Source organism: Anabrus simplex, chromosome 2, assembly GCF_040414725.1.
Source record: "Anabrus simplex isolate iqAnaSimp1 chromosome 2, ASM4041472v1, whole genome shotgun sequence".
Lineage (NCBI taxonomy): Eukaryota > Metazoa > Arthropoda > Insecta > Orthoptera > Tettigoniidae > Anabrus > Anabrus simplex.
Genome location: NC_090266.1, coordinates 973,926,798 through 973,949,513, shown reverse-complemented (window position 1 = coordinate 973,949,513; position 22,716 = coordinate 973,926,798). Strand labels below are relative to the sequence as shown.

General features: G+C 41.3%; 1 protein-coding gene across 5 annotated transcripts in view; it reads left to right on the top strand.

Annotated features, from left to right (window-relative positions):
* Pax (Paxillin) overlaps window positions 1-22,716 on the top strand; it is an 813,847-nt gene that overhangs the window by 455,110 nt on the left and 336,021 nt on the right. Inside the window, exon 1 of one of the 5 annotated variants that reach the window (XM_067141773.1) lies at window positions 17,444-17,586. The exons of 3 other annotated variants lie outside the window; for them this stretch is intronic. In XM_067141773.1, the coding sequence (XP_066997874.1) occupies window positions 17,466-17,586 (121 nt within the window). In that variant the 5' untranslated portion in view covers window positions 17,444-17,465. Of the gene's footprint in view, window positions 1-17,443; window positions 17,587-22,716 lie in introns of those variants that run through there. One more of the 5 variants, XM_067141778.2, reaches the window with a different exon arrangement.

Here is a 22,716-nt window from a genome sequence, read left to right as displayed (position 1 = left end):
GGACGTAGTGAAGGACTTCGGTGTTATTTTTTATCCCAAAATTTATTTCAGTGCTCATGTTGAAAAACCTATAAATGGTATAATATTTAAGTCGATAATTGAAGAAAACACGGAACTCTGCCTCTGAACGGACGTAATGACATCTAGACTTGAATTTTCTACTGCAGAAGTGTGCTTATGTACTATTAATTAAATATTGGATGCAAGATGTTCTTGTTTTCACATTGCTTCACGTGACAGCTCTCGACTTCTAATTTCTTTAAACATATCTGTATTAGGTACGCGTTTGTTATCCTGGGTATACATTTGCGCCGACACATTGAGAGTGCTTGGCTGAGATTTTTTCCTTGGTGAAAGAATTTCTAAAACTGTACCTCTATTCCTTTTCCGGACGCTCTGTCAAAATGGACAGTGCCAGTAGGTTATATGTATGTATGTATGTATGTCTGTCTCTTAGCACTGTTTCTAGATACGGGATTGGGAATGAGGTGAAATTATATTTTATGCCATGGTTTACGACCGGATTTTCTTCCTGACGCCAACCAGTAGGTTATTGATATTCGCATATTAGTATAGAGAAGACGTGTCGGTAGAATACACAACTTTATACAAGGTTAGCCTACTGCCTTATTCTGCCCTGGACGTTGACAGCCTACTGATCCCCTAGCCAAACTAGCAGATCACTGATCAGTCATCCTGAGCCAGGTTTTACTTGCAGTAGGGTTGTCAGTTCCTTTTTGCTTTTCCTCTAGCAAACAGCATATCGGTTATCCGTCCAAGTAATGGCCGCACCCAGTGTTGCTTAACTTTGGGGATCTGAAGTTTAACGGTGTTTCAACACGGCAAGCTGTTGGCGACATCGTATTGGTAGGAATCGTAGGAGTAGTTTGCTTTCCATGGTCAAAGGAATCCATCACTACATTTCAGCCTGGACAATCTCATTTGAATTCACAGCGTGTCTCTTGGTAGGTCGATTGAAGATCTCGAAGACAACCTGATTGATAAACTAGACAGCGACATTTCCACTAACGTGAATTCATAAGATATGTTGCTAGGATGAATTCAAGCCTTGTGCTTCATGCTCCCTTAAACTGGGGATGATAATATACAGTACTCTGTAATACGGAGATGCTGGAGGCTGTTGCGTACTTATCGTCCATCAGTGAAACATTTCATATCCGTCGGGTGATACCCAGTCCCTGCTTTGTGAGGTTATGTATATGTACATGTATTATATATCGAACAAGTCTCCTCGAGTTTATACCAATGAACGGGCCGCCGTTCACGGAGCAGATGCAGACATTTCATTCAAGGTGTACAAAGATGACAGACAAAACATAACGTATTCGCAATGCGTGAATAACGCCGTACGCACCAGTCTTTTTTTTCTGTTTAGTGCACGCATCATATAAGGAAGAGCAAGATAGTTAGTGAAGTTGATCTTCAAAAGCTGTTACTACCTTGCTGATTCATAAAATCGGCAATACCGAAGAATTCTCGAACTAGATGTGTTTCTTTTAAATGTTCCAATGATATTGGATCGGGCTTTGCTTCTGTAGGCCCGATTGTCTTCTGATAAGAGATCTTCGTTATTCATCAAAAGCTGATTGCACAGGCTTCGTGTTCATTTTCTATTTTTTTTCTTTTCAGGGGCCTATAACGATGCAATTACATGTATTAAAATAATGTTCAACCGTTTTCTATAAAAATACCTTGTTTCATATGCCGTTCCGTGAGTGGTACACCGTAACAATAAATTTTATCTCAAAAAACAAAGTGTTAAATTCTCGCTGCGTACAAGGTGAATTCACTTCATCCACGGAATAGAATGCAGCAGTACAATGTAGGCGTAGTGTTATATTTTCTCAATTTTCTTTTTCATTATGAAGATTATTCGATGTATGTATGTCTTGACTGCTGCTATTACTGGGTCTTTTTACGACCTCAGCAAGTACTCTCTTTTTCTCATTGCTGCCAGTGTACTGTTTTTTCATATGGTAAAACCTGAAATATCTGTCACTTTAGTTTTTGTTGTTGATTTCAGCACATGTTAATATTATGCTCCTTTTTTTTTCAGGTAAGTACCTGATGAATGTCTCCCTTGCTGACCACGTTATACAGCAGTGACGATTATCCAGGGGCGTGGAGTAAATGGTAAGTGGTTTGAAGCGGGAGAGCTACTCTCGACATCCACGCCGTTTGCAGCGGCTGTTATGAGTGTAATGGTGTGTGACCTCCGGAGAGGCCCGGTGGTCTTTCGAGTTGACGCCCTATAGGCGATATGCGTATCTGTGAGAATGAGGCCCTACATAAGATGAATTCTAATGTTGAAGACGGTACAAACATCCAGCCCCCTAGCAGAGAAATTAAACAATCAAAATTAATATCCCCAATCTTGCTGGGAATTGAATCCATGACTCCTAGGACCAAAATCCAGCATACTAACCTTTAGCCATTGAGTCGGGCATTTATACAATTATGGACACCACAGTGATTAGACGTCATTCTCACGTATTAAGTACTCGAGGGTAGCAGTTATACAATGAAACTATACTGTTGCTTCGTTGACCACATAGTTCAATTCCTTTCAGAATAAATGCTACAAGAAGACCTGGAATTTATATGCCACTATTCTATTTGTCTTCGAACACCAGGAAAGTGCCACGGTAGGCGTCTTAAGTTTCAAAGGGTAGGTTTACGTACTATGGATTACTAATGAAAAATTAAACATTTCGTTCTCGTTTTCCAGTATACTTGCGTTAGACCTATCAAATAGTGCAACGTGATAGAAAGTAGGCGGAAGTCACTTGAATATGTCGCGATTTTTGGGTAATATTTTCAGAACTTGTTTGCCAGTAGTCTCTTGGAGTCGTTATAGATACATCTACTGTGTGTACACTACTGTACAGTCACCGTAGTGAGTATGAAAGAAATTGCTAAGTTTTAATGGCGGATCACTTCAGAAGATATCGCACCTGGTACCAAACTCTGCCATGTACCGGCCTACCTACAGTCAGTCACAAAAGTCTACATACACCAACTACAATTTCAAAATATAGGATATAAAAAGGATATTTGCCTGTTTAACCCTCGTAAATTAATGGTACATAATTTAATAATCTATTCTACTCATACATGTCCTGTTCAACAAAATACTTCCGGGATGACATCAAGAAATAGCAAAAGCGCATCTCACAAAAGTCAACATACACCTGTGAATTAGTCCACTGTTTAAATCTTGCGAGTGTTAGAGGGCCGTGAGTCAGTCTAGCTCCAACCATCGAGGTGTTCACTTGTGACAGTGCGGAGGGAAAGTGAGTAACTATACCTAGAAAAGAAATATCTATGGATATTCGTAATTTAGTAGTGAAATTACTATGAAGGTAGGAATATAGCGGAGATTGTGGGGAAGACTCGTCCAACTGTTCAAACAGTTGTGCGCAATTTCAAATTGAATGGTAGTGTGATGAATAAAACACGCATATTAAATGACCGTGATGTTCGGTCAGTCTTGAAGACAGTGAAGTACAATCCACGAACAAGTGCCTCTAAAATGGCGATAGGTATTGCAAACACTACACATAAGGCTGTATATCTTGAAACTGTAAGAAGGATTTCACGGACAAACGGATATCAAGGACGAAGTGCAAGACGTAAACCTCTAATTACGGAACAGAATCGGAGGAAGAGGACGGAGTTTGCCACAGAGCATCTTGGGAAAGATGTTACGGTTTGGAAACGAGTTCTCTTTACGGATGAAAGTTCATACAAAGTATTTAGAGTAGATGGCAGTGGTAAAATACGGCGTAAAGCAAATGAAGCCATGAAAACTGAAAATCTTGTACCAACCGTCAAACATGGTGGAGGCACTGTGATGGTGTGGGGATCAATGGCGGCGGCTGCGGTGGGGAATTTGGTTTTTATTGAAGGCATAATGGATCACAGGCAGTGTCTCAACATATTACAACATCTGAAAGCGTCTGAAGAAAGTTTAGGGCTTGGACGACAATGCGTCTTCCAACAGGATAACGACCTAAAACACACTGCTCGCACCCTCCGAGAATGAATCCTGTATAACATTCCTAAACAATCGTACTCACCACCCCAGTCACCCGATTTAAACTAAGTCGAGCATATCTGGGCTGAAGTCGAAAAAAATGACTTCCCAAATATCGAATCACAAACAAAGATACTTTGAAGGATGCACTGAAGAGGGCATGGTCCGGAATAACTACATCTATGACAGAAGATCTTGTGGTTTCTATGCCTAGAAGACTGCAGGCTGTTATAGACGCAGATGGAGGTCTTACGAAGTATTGAGAGTGAACACTGGTGTGGTATGCAGACGTTTGTGAGGTGCTACCTTTAGTTCTTTTTCTATTTTTTCACAAAATAAGTACCTGAATGCTTATTTTTGTTATGACAGCCTTTACGTCACTGTAAAGAAGCAAGGTGGTATAAAACTTCTTACTATTTATTTGTGTTTTTTTGTATAGGTAGAACATTTCCTAGGTGTATGTAGACTTTTGTGACTGATTGTAACTCTCTAACTTTATTTTCTCTTCCTACGACGACATTGAAAACGGTTTAATCAATACAGCATGGCAATTATTCACTGCACCCCAAATAACTCATTACACGCGCCCAACTTGAATGGTAAACTGTGAAAAATGAATTTGTGGACTCCTTCCCCGAAGCTATTTACTGCCATTTACTGTTCATTGGCTGAATGCCATAATGGTATTAAAAAATAACATTTAAACTTTTCAATGAAACAATGCTTGGCACTTGAGAGAGGGCATTATAAGATGAACATAAACTTTCTGAGAGCAAGGAAGAAAATGGAAGACATGGACATGGTGACGTTTCGAAAACAAGGTAGATGTGAGATTTTCCTGTGCCGATTACGTTTCAAACACAAATGAATCCCTAATTGGATATGTAAAATTTACAGTATGACTATTACGTCTAACGGCTAGCATAACCTGTAATGGTTAACAGTACTGTCAAACTAAATGGTAACCATTTTCAACAAAACTCCGTTAGCGACCTGATAGGTTTTTAACTAAAAGAACTGGAATAAACTACTATTGCACCTCTTCCTTTTTCTGCTCCAGTGGAACGACCGTTTTCCTTTGCAACTCTCAAGCTTAAACCTACAGGAAATAAACTTTCAGATGGCCTATTGAAAGAATAGTAGTATTAAAGGCGAATATGAACACCGTGTGAAAATAGTGATAATAATTATAGAAATGGTGAACTGCCAATGATCTTCGTACAGACTGTTATAAAGTATTGCACGCCGTTGATTGCAATGATATTCTTATGTTGTGTATGTAAATGTCTTGAATGCAGAAATGGCTTTCTGTATTACTCATGTATATGTATTTATTTTTCTTTCGGGATGCCTTGCGACAATGCCTAGCAACAGCGTGATATCCCGCTGCAGATATTGCCCCAGAAAGTGCTGTTGTCCGTGGTGCTTCGCTCCCGCCTTGAAAGTCTAAAAAGCAAGCGATAATTTCACCGAGTGGAGCTTTATCTGGAAACGTGCCCATAACGCTGGCAGCATTTCGTCTCTGGATAGCAGTTCCTATCCGCTGACTCTGGAATTTCGTTGAAGAAGATTCTCCAGTAATTCCAGATTGTTTGCAATATCTGGAGTGAGATTTTTAGCCCCTTGACATCACTGTTTTCATCATTGTGCCATCATTGTTTTCCATCTGTACAACTATTACTAATGCTCCTCGCTTCCAGGTTAAAAGGGACGTCAATAGATGTAAAAGCGCTTTTGATGATGTCATTAATTGAACAGTGTCTTGAAAACCGTCCAGCACACTTTGGGCTACTTAAAGCATGACGGCCATAAATGTCGACATCTGCTCCACATATGAACTTGTGTGAATGGCATATTTTACTACCAAGACGAAAGTGAACTTCGATTTTAAATTACGTATTATCCATCAGTGTGTCCACATTAGCCGATAGAAAAGCCTTACAAATGCCGCTTCCTTCCCACTCCTAGCCCTTCCCTTTCCTATCCCATCGTCGCCATAAGACCTATCTGTGTCGGTGCGACGTCAAGTCAATTGCGAAAGGAAGGCATAAATTAAGTACAATACCATTGATATGAATAGTAGTAGTCCTTGGATTAATTTACATTTAAAATACCGTCGTTGCCGGAACAAAACCTCCTATGTGATAATATTTTTGGAGGTATACTGACCCGCAGCACATACGTTATGAAGAGCGAGAATGCCTTGACAATGTTCACACAATATTGCACCTTAGATGACAGAACCTTACCGGCCAAAGTTCTAAGCTAAAATATTTCACATAGGAGGTTTTGTCCCGACAACGACGATATACATGTTTTAGAAGACTTTAAAAATGTTATTTTTAAACACACACGTATCACTGTCCATACTTCATGTGGATGGTATTAGTTTTCATATTTTAATTTTTATTGTGTAGACTATTATTTATAATATTGGAAATAAATAATGGAAATATTCTGTAAGTGGGCACAAATACCTGTTGAACAGTAAAGACATAAATAAATTCATTGAGGAGGTGTGATATATGTACTATCACAATTTGACAGACGTACAACATTACTAGGACAAACTATATTGGACTAGGACAAACTAGTCTTCGCTATTGCTTGTTGGATGTAACAGTTTGGCCTACGAAGAACTAGTTTATCCTAAAATCGGGTTTGACATGTAAGATATACAATTGTCCACCCCTTAAATTAAAGCTACGGCATTTACCTCCTCCTCGCACACCGTAAAGGCCAATGGAAACCAGAAAATATGTTCAGTATTCTGGCCGCGCACAGTGCACTGGGCAATCGGCAGGGATCAGCCCTTCCCTGATTTAGATCCATTTGAACATTGTCGGTCCAAACGCACGAAGTCGCGTGGTCTGTTCGTCGTGTTCTCTGTTTTCTTGGTCATGGGGCCATCGATTTCAGGAAGTGTATGCGGAACACACTGGCCAGACGTACAGACATATCCTGATGTGTGTGCGATCTGCTTTACACTTTGTTTTCTACGGGAACCTCTTACGTATAGTCGCCGAACGGAGAACTCTGGAAAGGAGTTCCACGGGACTCGCATGTGTCAATATTTGAATGAATCTGTTCTCTCACTGCTCTACTTTTGATGCTTATCGTCGTTTTGCGCATTTTGAATGGCACTAAGAACGTGACAATTGAAGGAGAAATAGCAGCGTATTATATTTGTATTACACACAGAGGTCACACCATGGTTGGGTGCCACAGAAGACAGAAGTGCTTTTCAGCTCATTGTTTGCAATCATCATTTTGTTACAGTTAGAATTTGGGGTGCTCTTAGTTTCCAGATCACTCTTGTATTTGATAGAGACAGAGGCGGTGCGGTACTTCCGCCACCTATCCTTTCTCGTCAAATTGCATTTCACGTTTTTATTCTGCTGTTCATAAATTACTGGAATATATAGTATAAATGTTATTCATTTGTTGAACCGCGCAGACGATGGTATATTAGGTCCTAAAATGTCTCATTTCCCTTATAGGGCGTTATGTTTCGCTCATGAAATGGTTAGCCTTTGCTGGATGTAGACGGTGCTGGAGTCCAAGCATTGGAGTATCGGCTGATTGTCGTAACCTAGCCGTGCAGGATTTAATGTACGTATGAAGATAGGAACGAGATATATTCAACCTTGTATGGAAAAGTTCACTTGAAAATGCCTCGAATACCACTCTCGGTCATTCTTGAAAGTAATTTTCCGTGTTTCTCTTCTTTAACCCAAGACAGGTGTTGTGATGGTACGTATTTTTACGAATTAAACAGACCGAACGAGTTGCCGTTACAGCTGTGTGCTTCCATTCAGGAGATAGTGGGTTTGAACCCCACTGTCGGCAGCCCTGAATATAGTTTTCTGTGTTTTCCCATTTTTACACCAGGAAAATGCTGGGGCTGTACCATAATTAAGGCCACGGTGGCTTCCTTCCCACTCTTAGCCCTTTCCTATTCCCCATCGTTGCCATAAGACCTACCTGTGTCTGTGCGACATAAAGTCAAATGTACGAATAAAACTCTGTTGGTTTTACCGATTTAATTCAATTCTAGGACGACGCATTTAAACACACACACACACAACTATATATATTATATATATGTTGTCGTTGAGAAAGGCCCGAACATTTACAGAGAAGGCAGAACGTAAAAAAACGAAGGGAAGAAGGTCCGATAAACAATGGTCTCAAACCCAGTATCTTCGGAGTTATGGTCCTCAATCAGTGATGGCAATGTCTTTGATCTTTCACAACATGTGCTGGGCGTGACCGCCATCCATTGCAGTGCAGTCTTCTACCATGTACAAATTACAGTACTGAAGTACCACAACAAATATGCGCCATTTGAACACTACCATACACGTGACGAAACTAACCTAATGTACGTTGGCTGTTGTTTCGTTCTTGCTTGATACAGTACAAATTCACATGCACGATGTATGAATCAATTGTCTACGTAAGACACAATGGTTTCGCGTTTGTTTCATGACAAAGTGCCCCTCCTCCTACATAATATGACCAGAACACGACACGCTATAGTAGATTTACGACCAGTGTTTAGGTAGGAAATATTTCCGTCTTTTGTTGCATCATTGGAACATCGTGATGATTGATAGTAGTGGTAGCGGACCATAACTCTGAAGATAATGGGTTTACGACCAATGTTTATAGGATCTTTCTTCCTTCGTTTGTTGTGTGCTACCTCTTCTGTAAATATCGGTACTTTTTTCAAGCACACCCTGGATACACAAAATTCTATTCAACCAGGAATGACCAGACTCATTGCTGACAATTTACAGCAGGCCTCTCAAACGCCCAAAATCTCACGCGTCCAAACAGCGGCGCAGAGGTCCTGTGCACAGTGCATCGGTCCCGCTCGGCTCGGCTCGGACCAGCGCTTCGTCTTTGGGCTACTCGGCTAAGTTCGTGGTGCACACAAATAGGCTGCTAGGTTACATAATAATTAGAAAGGAAATCGCCCGTTGCTTAAAAACTCGTTAATTACACGACAGGGGCATACACAAGAAAAATCGGATCTAACGATCCATAGTAAACAGGAGCAGAAAGTCCACACTACACGGCCGCAAAAATGGAGAAGAAAGAACAATAAAGGTTAATTCTTACATGACGCCGAAAATAAAATGAATGGAAGCAAAATCAAAGTACTCCCAAGAGAAAATTCACATAGTACCTAACTGGCCATAAGGCCCGACGAAGCAGAGGCTAATCCATACTACCAGGTGACTTAGTTATGGAAAAGTTTAAAATCCGAACGGAAGAAATTTATTGTTAACGGTTAAGAAAAAACTTAAGTCACCAAATATAACTTGAGAGGAAGTTTAACGAGGGTTCATCACTCGTGCTTCTTTATATTTCACAGAGACCCGTCAGGGTAAAATTTGAAGTATGAAGACGGAGAACGGTAGCCTACATTGAAGTTAAAAATTTGTAAAGAGAATTCTACATTAAAATTTAAGAGAACACAACCTGAAAATTACATACTAAAAGGGGTCGTAGAGATATTCCCTAATACACACGCAGGTTAATCACATGTTTGGTATTCTGCCTACCTTATCAGTCCATTCTAACGCTGGCTAATTCACCATCGATTCCCCTGTCAAAGGGACCCTCCTCTCAGATGCTCAATATAAGTTACACTGCCGCCAGACAAGACCAAGAATACAGCAAAAACCCGCCCGTAAATGTGTAATGAGCCGAACATACGAAAAGGAAAAGAAATGAAGTGGCGTATGGCTTTTAGTGCCGGGAGTGTCCAAGGACATGTTCGGCTCACCAGGTGCAGGTCTTTTGATTTGATCCCGTGGGCGACCTGCGCGTCATGATGAGGATGAAATAATGATGATGAAGACGAGACACACACACACAGCCCCCGCGCCAGCGAAATTAACCAATCATTGTTAAAATTCCCGACACTGCCGGGAATCGAACCCGGGACCCCTGTGGCCAAAGGCCAGCACGCTAACCATTTAGCCATGGAGCGGGACAAGGAAAAGAAAGAAAAGACGTGATAGAAGAATAAGTTTTTAGGAGAGGAGCAACATGATTGGAGGACACTTAACAAGCAGAGCATAGAGACCACATGGTCAGACGTACAAAAACAAAATTTCTTCATGTTAGTTAAAATCCTTGAATACCAGACGGCGTTAGTGATGCACCAGTAGGGATATTTGTCCCCGTAAAATTGAAATTCCTTTCACCAGATACACTTAAGAAAATGGAAATTGCAACACCATGAAGGCATTGGTCGTTTGTGTTGATTTTCAACTTACGGAACGATGCCATGTAGGTATGTAAACGATCAAAGTTTCAGACCCATTGGATTGTTGCTACAAGTCTCCCCACGTGATTGGTTGCGGAGGAATCAACTCCAGTATACGGACTCGGGTGTAGCGTAGTTGACTTGCAGTCTGTGCAGTGAAGTGTTCCCCGTCAAACATGCCTCGACGACAGAGAAGAGCACGCTATCAACAACTATCGCCATTTGAGAGGGCTCGGATAATTGGGCTGTGTGCGGCTGGATTATCGCTAAGGACTGTCGTTGCACGTGTTGCCCGACAGGCATTTACGGTACAACGTGTATGGCAGCAGTGGTCAAATGAAGGTACCCACAATCGTAGACCTGACACAGGCCCAGCGCGACAGACAACTGTGAGAGAGGATCGCCGCATCATTCGGATGGCCCGGATGGAACCCCATGCAACAGCAGCGCAAAATCGAGCAGCTGTGGCACCCCACGTTACACAACCAACAGTTGGTAATCGCCTGTGTGCAGCTGGTTTACGAGCCCGTGTCCCTGCAGAAGGTGTTCCATTGTCCCCACAACAGCGACGTGTACGGCTGGCCTGGTGTCGAGAAAGATCGACGTGGGTCGACGAATGGGATAGGGTCGTCTTTAGTGCTGAATCGCGCTTCTGTCTTGCCCGCAGTCACCGCCGGAATCGTGTGCGCCGACGTACCGGCGAGAGGGGCCGCCCAGATCTTATTGTCGAGAGGCACACAGGGCCAGCACCAAGCATTATGGTCCGGGGAGCTACTGGCTTTAATGTGAAATCACAATTAGTGCTTGTTGAGGGCACCATGACTGCTCGACAGTACGTTGATAGGGTACTCAATCCAGTGGTTGTCCCTATGATGGCGAACATTGGTAATGGGATGTTTCAGCAGGACAGTGCCCGGGTTCACACTGCACGCATCTCCCGAAAAGCTCTCCACGACATCACAACCTTAGAATGGGCCGCCAGATCCTCGGACCTCAGTCCTATTGAGCATGTGTGGGACATGATGGGTCGACAACTGGCCAATCATCCTCAGCCACCCACAACTCTGGAACAACTGACACGTGCAGTTCAGCAAACATGGGCCACAATTCCTCAGGAAGCGATCCAGGGCCTTATTGACTCCATGCCTCCACGAATTCGTCAATGTATTGCAGCTCGTGGTGGGCATATCCTGTATTGATTGTTGTCCAAACTTGCGGTCAGAGGGACCTGAGAGTGTAATCATCGATGCACAACTGAACACTCGTCCTGCATGTTCAATTGCAGCAATGTAGTACCACTCCTTCTGGGTGTTGCAATTTCTATTTTTTTTCAGTGTAGTTCATGCTTTTTGCAGCAGGCAACACTACAGTAAAGCTGGCGGACGAGTTGAAGTGACGGAGAGGACAACTCACGATTAAATTATTATTATTATCACTACTTTGCTTTACGTCGCACCGAAAGAGATATGCCTTATAGCGACGATGAGAGAGGAAAGGGCTAGTAGTGGGAAGGAAGCGTCTAAAGTACAGCCCCAGTATTTGCCTGGTGTGAAAATGGGAAACCATGGAAACCATATTCAGGATAGCCAAAAGTGGGATTCGAAACCACTATCTCCCGAATGCAAGCTGATAGCTACGTGACCGAAGCCGCGTGGCCACTTGCTCGGTTCGCATTATCACTTGTCCCCTTTTCGCCATGAGTAATAATTAATAAATAATCTGCAATCAATTGGGTATACAATTTTAAAAATCTGGTATGTGTCTTGTGTAACACTATTAGATTCCTTAAGATGCAACTAAGATTCCTATAGCTCAAGATAGTTTTTCTGGAGATGGCATAAAAAATCCATTATATCCAAAACTGATACTTTAAATGGCCACAAATTATAATACAATTGACCGAACGAGTTGACTACACGGTTTGTGGCAGTTAGCCCTGAGCTTGCATTCGGGAGAAAGTGGATTTGAACCCACTATTGGCATCCCAGAAGATGGTTTCCGTGGGTTCCTATTTTCACACCTTTATTTTTTTTCAAGCTGCTTTACGTCGCACCTACACAGATAGGTCTTATGGCGACGATGGGATAGGAAAGGGCTAGGAGTGGGAAGGAAGCTGTCGTGGCCTTAATTAAGGTACAGCCTGGTGCGAAAATGGGAAACCAAGGAAAACCATTTTTATGGCTGCTAACAGTGGTGTTCGAACCCACTATCTCCCGCATGCAAGCTCACAGCTGCGCGTCCCTAACCGCACGGCCAACTCGCCTGGTGACACCTTTATTAAGGCCACGGTCGCCTCCTTCCCATTCCTAGCCATGTCCTATCCAGTCGTCGCCTTAAGTTCCGTCTGGTGTCGGTGCGACGTGAAACATCGTATAATAATAATAATAATAATAATAATAATAATAATAATAATAATAATAATAATAATAATAATAATAATACATTTTCCCCAGGTGGTAACCAATCAACTGCAGTCAGGAACAGCACAACCAGACTATCGGATTTTGGGGAGTTTGGACTGAAACGCAAACAGAGGGAGTCGAGACCTGTGGCCAACTTCGCCCAAACAGCAAAAACCTTTTTTGGGAACACTAAACATAAATACTGTCATACTAGCAGGAAAATTGTGTGAACTAGAGCAAACCTTAAACGAACATGAAATACAGATACGAGCACTAGAAGAAACAAGACTGACTGACGAAAACACAATGGATTTCGGGAACTACAAACTCTTCAAAAGTAAAACAGACAAACGAGTTCCCAAAAACACGCCACTTTTAGGAGTCGCTTTTACAATCAAGAAAAAGATACTCAAACTCAATAACAAATGTGAAGCCTGTAAACGATAGGCAAATGACAATCACCGTAAAGTGTGCAAATTAAACATACACACCAATTAATGCACGCATGCCAATCAATGAGTACAATAAAACTGGCCGCGTAAAGGTAGACCAATCCTGGAAAACTCTAGAAGAAATAATATTCTAAATTCCTCGAAACCACGTCAAAATATTACTAGTTGACTTCAATGCACAACTAGGCAAAGAAAGAAAGCGCAGAAAAACAATAGGAAAATTCCCAGTACGTAAATGGGCCAACCAAAATGTACAAAGATTAGTCGAACTCTGCAGGATATTCAACCTTAGAATCAAGCCAGCGCACTTCAAAAAGAAACCATCAAAATAAATGACATAGAGGTCACCGAACACACTCATGGGCGAATTCCAAATTGTCCATGTAGCAGTCTCTTATCCAAACCACAGAGACATTATGAATGTTCAAGTCAGAAGGGGTGCAAACATAGACTCTGTTTTTTACAAGTTGTTTTACGTCGCACCGACACAGATAGATCTTATGGCGACGATGCGACAGGAAAGGGCTACGACTGGGAAGGAAGCGGTCGTGGCCTTAATTAAGGTGCCTGGTGTGAAAATGGGAAACCACGGAAAACCATCTTCAGGGCTGCTGACAGTGGGATTCGAAACCACTATCTCCCGAATACTGGATACTAGCCGCACTTAAGCGGCTGCAGATATCGAGCTCGGTGAACATAGACTCAGATCATTACCTGATAAGCATCAAACTACAGTCGAAATCTCAGAGATTCACAAAGAAGAAACGATTAATCCCAAAATTTGACTGCACAAGGATCAAACCATCTCTCACAGAAGAATTAGAGAGAAAGGAGGCAAAATATTGGCAACCACTCAAAAGCAAACTGATCACAACAGCACAAACAATAATTTCTCTGCAAATAAGAAGAGACACCCTTGGTGAAATGAGGAGTGTGAACATGCAATCCAATCCCGACAGAAGGCATACAACAACTGGAACAGCAAAATGACGGAGAATAACTACAAAACATTCCTGGCAGTGAGAAAAGAGTTTAATTGATCAGACAGACCAAAAGGAAATTTGAAAAGGATCAACTACTTGAAATCGAGAAAGACTTTCAGAGAAACAACCCACGAAATTTCTACAAGAACTTCAAAACTAAGCTCGTAGGATATCAACAACAAAGTCTCTGCTTCAAGAAAGAAAATGGACAGTTGGCACTAAACGACCAAGAAAACTGTGGTGGAACTCGCCAGGTATTTTAAAGAATTACTGTACTGTCCATGACCAACAAAAAGATTTTCTCCACAAGAACCTGAAAATACTAATCCAAATACATTGGCTACCAGATGAAGAAGAAATCACAAGACGGATCAAAAGACTTGAAAACAACAAAGCATTGGGTGGGGATGGAAACATAGCAGAAATACTCAAATCAGCAGGCCCTAACACCATAAAATAAATCACAAAAATCATGCAAGACATTTGGAAAACAGAACAAATCCCAGAAGACTGGAAAAAATGTATTAATTCACCCTCTTCACAAGAAGGGAGACAGAACAGATGTAAACAACTACAGAGGAATCTCGCTAATATTGGTTGCATACAAAATTCTATCCCATTATCTTCTTGATAGAGTACAACAAAAACAACAACAACAACTATAACCCAAATCGGAGAATATCAGTCAGGATCAGATTAGGCCGATCGTGTCCAGAGTAAATCTTGAACTTAAAGCTAATCCTGAGACATCAGAGAATTTGTAGCAAAAATTTAGTTTGCACATTTGTTGATTTCAAGAAAGCCTGTGATCAAATGGATCGCAAGTCACTCTTTCAAATATTGAAAGAACAAGGTTTAGACATGAAAACCCTTTCAGTCATAAAACCGACACTGATAGACATGAAGTCAGAGGTTAAATCCATGGGGGAAACCTCATATCCCTTTGAAATCAAAAATTGAGTAAGACAAGGAGATGGACTCTCACCCTTACTCTTCAACTGTGTCCTGGAAGAAGTGATACAAGATTGGCACATACAGAAATTGGTCCTCAAAATTCAACAACCAGTCACTTTAGGCAGAGGAAAACTAGCGATAGATTGCTTAGCATTTGCGGATGACCTGGCCATACCAACCCCAGACATTTCAACAGCCCAGAATCAGATTGAACTCCAGAAAGAAATTGCGGAAAAAGTCGGCCTTCATATATCTTTTGAAAAGACAGAATACATCACCTGCACAAACGTGCACCAAAATTCATTGAAACAAAATATGGCAAAATTAAACGAGTGTCACAGTTTAAGTACCATGGTGAAACAATTCAGGAAAATGGACTCGAAACAAAAGCCAATGAAATTAGGTGCCAAAAATGGAAAATGCACACAGACTAACCCAAAATATCTGTAACAAAAAAATGTATCTCCAAGCATACAGAACTGAGACACTACAATCCAGTAATTAAACCAGAACGTCTTTATGGATCGGAGACGCTAATTTTGAACAGGAAAGCAGACATTGAAAACATTGAGAAAAAGGAACGCAAAATCATAAGAAAAATTCTAGGCCCGAAAATCACCAACGGATAATTCCAAATTAGAGGTAGAAAGGAAATCAAACAATACACAAATATTCACAGTGATATTAGAAAACGAAGGCTAAGATTCTATGGTCATATTAAAAGAATGCATCCAGACAGACTTACCAAATAGTCGAATTCTATGAAAACAGGAGTAAGGTTAAAACAGACACAATGAAATGGATTGGCGAAATGAAAACCGATTTGAAACAGGCAGGAATTACACCAGCAAATGTCCCAAACAGGGTGATCTTCAGATCCAAAATTCGTAAATGCAAGTTGACCAAGAGGAAAGACCAAAGAAGACCGGAACAGCCTGGTCTTGAAAACAGAAAGGAAGCCCACAGTAAAAGAATGAAAGAAATATGGGCACAGGGGAAGGAAAGCACGCCTCTGAGTTCTTTGCGTATTCTTAATGGGCTTATTCACATATAAGAATAGTACTAATACTAATACTAATAATAATATAATACATTACGAGGCCTGGAATAATTGTTTGCAGTACTCACTTTCTCTGATGGATCTCATTTTAGATCTATTTTAAGAAACTCACGGTATTGCTAAAATTGTATTGACATGCTTCGTCAAATGTTAAATAAAAATCCTAGATACAAACCGTCTGTTAAATCGGCAAAAAAATTAGTGGAAAAACTGGCAGAAAGGAGGAATGTACTCAATAATAATAATAATAATAATAATAATAATAATAATACTAATAATAATTGTCTTACGTCCCATTGACTAAATTTGTTATGGTTTTCGAAACGGAAGGAGAATTGCAAGGCGCCGGGCTGTGCAACTCAGACGGTAGATCACTCGCCTTCTGAGTTCAAGTTGGTGTGCCCAAATACGCCAGCTTCGTGTCGGAAGATTTACTGGCACGTAAAAGAACTCCAGTGGGACAAACTTCAGGCGCTTCAGCTTCTCCGAAACCGTTAAAGTAGTTACTGGGACGTAAAGCCAATAACATTACTATATTAACAACTGTGGTGTTTTTCTCATATAGCTTTGACACCATGCGATGTAGAAAGGACATTTTCATTGTATAAAACTGACAGATGTAGGAGCTTCAGAAAATATCTTATGACAACTTTCTTGATATACTGCGCGAGATGGTAAAGATTTTCCACAAAACAAGTAGGCCTAGTTTATTTGGTTTAGTTAATTTGTTTTGCTTGTTGTGTGTATATTTTTAGAACATTTTTCGTGCATGGTTTACCATCAGATTGTCCATGCATATCCAGGCTTTTGTTATCACACATACATCAGTTGCACTTTGTACACGTGACTGTTGACCGCTGCCAAGCTCTTAAACGAAGCGAATGCTGTGCGTCGTACTAGTTTTCAATATGAGTAGCTTTTGCAGTGATTGCACGTTTTATTATTGATACGTTATAAAAATATGTTACTCTTTGGAGAGAAATAACCGACCAGTCTCAGTTCCGTTTCTTTTGACGTCATTACCGGTCCTGCGGTTACCGCAGGCGTCGCTTCCCCTTCTCATTCCCCTTGATCAAGCCACCTTCTAACTTTCCTGTCTGCATGCCTTCTCGATCGTGCATATCAGCACCTCTCCCCGCTCCTCCATGCTTGAGATCGTCACACTCGGTCATTCATTGTGTTTGCACAGCTGCGCCCTGTCATCGTCACGTGTAGCACGGAGATAGAATTGTTAGTGTTACACTAAGCCTTAACACTTCCTATTCCCGTGCAGTATGGATGTAGAACAAGAAACAACAGCTGTAGGTGCTGAAGACCGTGGAGCTTACGGAGAATCTTTTGATTCCTTCAATTCTGAGGAGCAGTTAGTATCTGTGGACAACATGCTCAACATTGGTGAGTAGGTTGAAATTATCTACCAGAGATGTTTACCTGACATTTAAACTGAGCTGTGTTGAAAGGGTTGAAAGATGTCTGCTGCATATCTAGTCTTTCTTTAGTGTTAAATACAGAACGCAACCTAAAATGCTATCCAATAATATCATAATAATATTATTGGATTTTCGTCCCTCTAACTGCTTTTATTGTTTTCGGGGGTGCTGGAATTGTGTCCCACAGGAAATCTTTTACGTACGGGTAAACCTACCGAAACGATGCTGGCGTATTTGAGCACCTTCAAGTATTACCGGACTGAGCCAGGGGGGAGCCAGCGCTCCTACCGTCTGAGTCACTCAAAATGGCAAAATGCCATTTCTTCCCAAGTATATCAAGAAAGTTGTTTTGATTAAAACTGAAGGTCACATGCGTCCTTTAACTACATGCGTGGTGTATGCATATCTTTCAAAATAGCCGCAAAAATTCAGGTTTTTATACAAAATAACGTAAATAATGAGGAGGATTGAGCGACGGGTGACAACATATCAAATGCATTGCCTCTGGTTTTCGCCCTTGCAGTCAGTGTGCTAATCTTTGTGGTCGTTGAATGGGGATGAAAAATTACGTAGTGACGAGAAGAACACCCCATGTTATATTCGACCGTATAGATGCAAACCAGGCAGTATGGCACAAAGCATTTGAAAAAATACGGATAAGAAGTAAGAGGTAATTAATTTACGATTCAACATCCCGTGATGAATCTTGCCAGTGATATCGCTATTCGAATGGGGCACTTTGTCAGAACAGATGAAGTAGGTTTAAACACACGTTCGTGGAATTGCGTTCCGTTATTTTTCGTGTTGAACTTGAAATCGCGGGTTAGAGGGTTCGTTCTTATCCTGATTTGTATGTCTTAATATATTTTATCATAGCTGTAGTTAATGGATGGCTTTCTCCATGTACTTATTGTACCCCGTCTCTGCATACTAAAGTATGTATAACGTTACGTAGGCTATTCCAGTGAATGCACAGTTGGACAGTGCAGAAAGTAGAATCCTAAAAGTGTTCTATCATTGTACGATCTGTCTCTTCTCAGACCTTTTCTGGCGCTACTTATTATGATTATTATTATTGCTAACGGTGCATCGAATGAGTTGACCGTGTCGTTAGGGTCGCGTAGCTGTGAGCTAGCATTGGGGAGATAGTGGGTTCGGATCCCATCGTCGACAGTCCTAAGATGTTTTTCCGTGATTTCCCTTTTTCGCACCAGGCAAATGCTGGAGCTGTAACTTAATTAAGGCGAAGGCCGGTACCTTCCCGATCCTAGCCCTTTCGCTTCGTTCCGTCGCCGAAAACCTCAGATGTGTTAGTGTGACATTAAACCACCAAAAACAAAATCCTAACGGTGGATCATCTTCTTTCAGGCCTTTACCCACTACTTCGAAGCGGCATTATATGTGGATTAAGCCTTGTTTTATGGCCGGATGCCTTTCCTGGTGCCAGCCCTACGTGGGGGGTGTATTCACTGTTGCTTGTTTCTGTGGTTGTTTGTAATGTGATATGTTGAATATAAATGAAGATATACGATTACAAACATCCAGACTCCGAGCTAGAAGAATTATCGAGACGCGGCTAAAATCCCTCGCCCGATCAGGAATCTAACCCATGTCCCACTGGACAGAAGGCCACTACGCTGATCAATCACGGAGAGGAGATGCATTTTCAGTTATACGTTTTCTGAGAAGTTTGTTATTTTTATGATGATTTATCAGTCTAGGGATTTTGTTTTTAGCCTCATATACCCTAGAGTCTTAGAATCGCCAGTTATAACTTGTCTCATTAAGGATTTTATAGTTATGTGTCTAGCATTAAGATTATTTGAAACGAGGATTCGTAATGGAATCCTCAGGCTTGAAATATTACACTATCTTCGCATTACATGGTGTGAGGGCGTGAATTGCCGCGAGTTCGGACTATGTCGGGATTCGAACCTAGGATATCAGAACGATGCAGATTAATAATTCATTGGTTGTACGTTCCACTAAATGCTTTTACCGTTTTCTGAGACCCAAGTTCGATCTCGGCAAAATCTGATGATATTTGAAGGTGTTCAGATACGTCAGCCTCCTGTCGGCATATTCACCGGCACGTAAATGAACTCCTGCGGAACAAAATTCCGACACCTCGGTGCCTCTGAAGACCGAAAATGCAGTGAGTGGGGCATGGAACCAATGGATTATTTTCAATGTATCTATAAAAGTATCCTTCTTCTGGTGAAACACAACAAAAGACCACTTATATTACTCGCGAGTGTACGCACATTGCTCGTGTCAGTGTCACCATAAGCCGCAGTCATTTCACGTGGACTCATTGTTCCACATTAACGGGTTTTCAAGCGGTTGGAAGTGTTGACGAATAATTCCTGCATTCAGTACCAGGATCAGATTCCTGTATAACTTTCTAACACATTGAAAGTGCACCACTGCCACGCGAATTACTTCAGAAGATCCCTAACTGAGGTGTTAATGGCGTGCTCGGTTCACCTGCAGAACGTGGCTTTGATTCCCGGCCAGGAAGTTGACTTTAGAAAGGAGATTTTCACTTCTGAAGAGGCACATGGTCCTAACGTTCACTCAGCTTATACCAACACTGAGTACCGGAACTCCTCCTCGTGAGCTACGCAGGACGACCTGCTGCTGACCTGCGATGAGAAATGGCTTATTTGCTACGAGTATATTCCATGGCGTCGTCACCATCGATTAGCTAAACATGAACCTATTCCGCAGCATGAGTAGCAGCAGCAACAACAACAACATAATAACAACGCATTAATGTAGGTAAATATGCAGAGAGAACAAAAAGTATTCGGTCACTGCAAGCTTCTTAGGCCGTTTACTCGTAGAGTGACATTATACTTATGTAAGCTTGAATACACAAGCACTCAAAATATCGGGCACTTATATCTTCATCAGGCATTGACGAATGTAAAGAAAGCATAAATAAGAACATTAGAAACAACAGGTAAAATATTCCTTCCTCGCGCGTCAAGTGTATTCGGACACTTATTTCAGTACTTTGGTAGATATCCTTTAGCTTTATTATCGCTTTTAGTCTGCGTTGCATGGAGTTCAGGTAATGTGAAGGTACTGTCGGAGATATTAGTTTCCATTCAGCCAGCAAAGTATGTTTGAGATCTTTGTTTTTAATATCTCTCTTTCTTATGTTATTCAAAAGGCTTCATATACCGGGTGGTTCACCAGCCCCTAAATTTTTGGAGACAGGCAATCCAAATAACGCGTAAAACCTAAAGATCCTTATAATTTATTTTTATGGACACCAAATAACTTGAAATTTCTCCTTATGGTCAAAAAGGCTCTCCCCTACCTGTGTGTAATCTGCAAATTGATCCATGGGCCTAGCTAAGGAAAACTACTATACGCAATTCCGTACTAAGGAACATTCTGCAAACATGTGATTTATTGCGCCTTGAAATAACACACATGACCGTAATACGATCGAATTAATAGGTTATACCACATGCTTTGTAACGTAAGGAAGTTAAATGAACACGGTAAACCTTCACCGAAGACTTAGATACGTATGGTAACTTTCGAGGTGGAACGGCCGTACTTAAGTACTAAACCTCAAGCAATCATCGTGTATGTTGATTTCGTAACTGAATCGTTTAAGGGTGGAGCGCAAGATGTGTGAGTATCGACAGCGTAGTGGTTCGAATTCGGCATAAGGCAAACATTTTGAACGACAGAGGTGCTCCATTTTAGCGGGGATGCAATAATAATACCTTTTTGCTATTGGCTTTAAGGGGTGCGCTCTGATTTGGCGTATTTTTCCTAAGAATGGGTGAGGGAAGGCTTGGGAATGAAATCGGCCTTGGTCTTTTATTAAGGTACCGGCCCGGCATTCGCCTGGTGGTGAAAATGGGAAACCGAGGAAAACCGTTTCAGGACGGCCAGCGTGGGATTCGAATCCATAACCTATCGAATGTAACGCGCACACAAATAATAATCCGCACCTACCAGGTCACATCACAGCACCTATTCTTTTTCCCACGATGTATTCCTATGTAGAGTACGTTGAAGTGTTGCTAATTTATGGAGAAAATGCTGTCGAATTAAAATGTATGCCACGTGCTCCGTAACGGTAAAAAGTTAAACGAACACTGTAAAGTGGTCAACATTTCGAACACTTGTTACTCTGAATATGGAAAGTACACTGCTTCCTATCTACAGACCATCACGTCGTAATCCAACCCGGTTACGTAAAATCGGATAAAAATGGTCCTTTTCAGGACCAAATAAAAATTCACTGGTTGGAACAGGATGGTATGCGGCCATATTAGTCACTGTAAACGGCGTTAATCGAGAAAAAAATAACTCTACGATCCTGTGATTCGAACCTACTACCACACAAGTCGCCTGATGCAACAGCAGTGACGCGTGCGTTAGCCACCTTCGCTACCGCCACACTCGGTACGTATCTAGCACGTTGTGGTCCTGATAGACACTTCCTGTCCAAGCTTAATATAGTGTTATTCGCAGCTGTGATAGTTTTCCACATTCATTATAGTTCAAATAATAGAAATAACACTGCCGCTAATAATTTCTGACATATTCGCGAGCATTATATAGGTAAACGGTATGGTTGTACTAAGGCCATAAAGAAGCACTTCCACAGCATTAGTACCGTGTGGCATATCCTTTTGCCTTAATAACTTCCTCGCATCGTCTTTGCATAGAAGAAACTACTGTCGGCGCAGAAAGTATGTGCGGTCGAGTTTAAACGCCAATAAAATTTGAACCAGGCCACCAATCTAAAATATAATCACACCACCGTAAAGCTTGTTTTATTCTGCGTTATGGTGGTAGTAGCATATTTTTATTATGTTTCTTGTCAAAGTTATATTAGGCGGAATGCAAAACATACCTATTTTCTTGCCTGTCTTTTGTAAACAACTACTTTGTAGTACCATTACATGAAAACGCACTGTCCGATCTTCATGAAATTTAGGTAAATTATGGCATGTACTATTCTAAACATATTTCTAAAGTCGAATTACTTTACACACTTTGGCAAAAATTTATTATTTTTGTAAAAGGTTGTCCGTTTGATACTGGGTGGTCTTCCGAACTC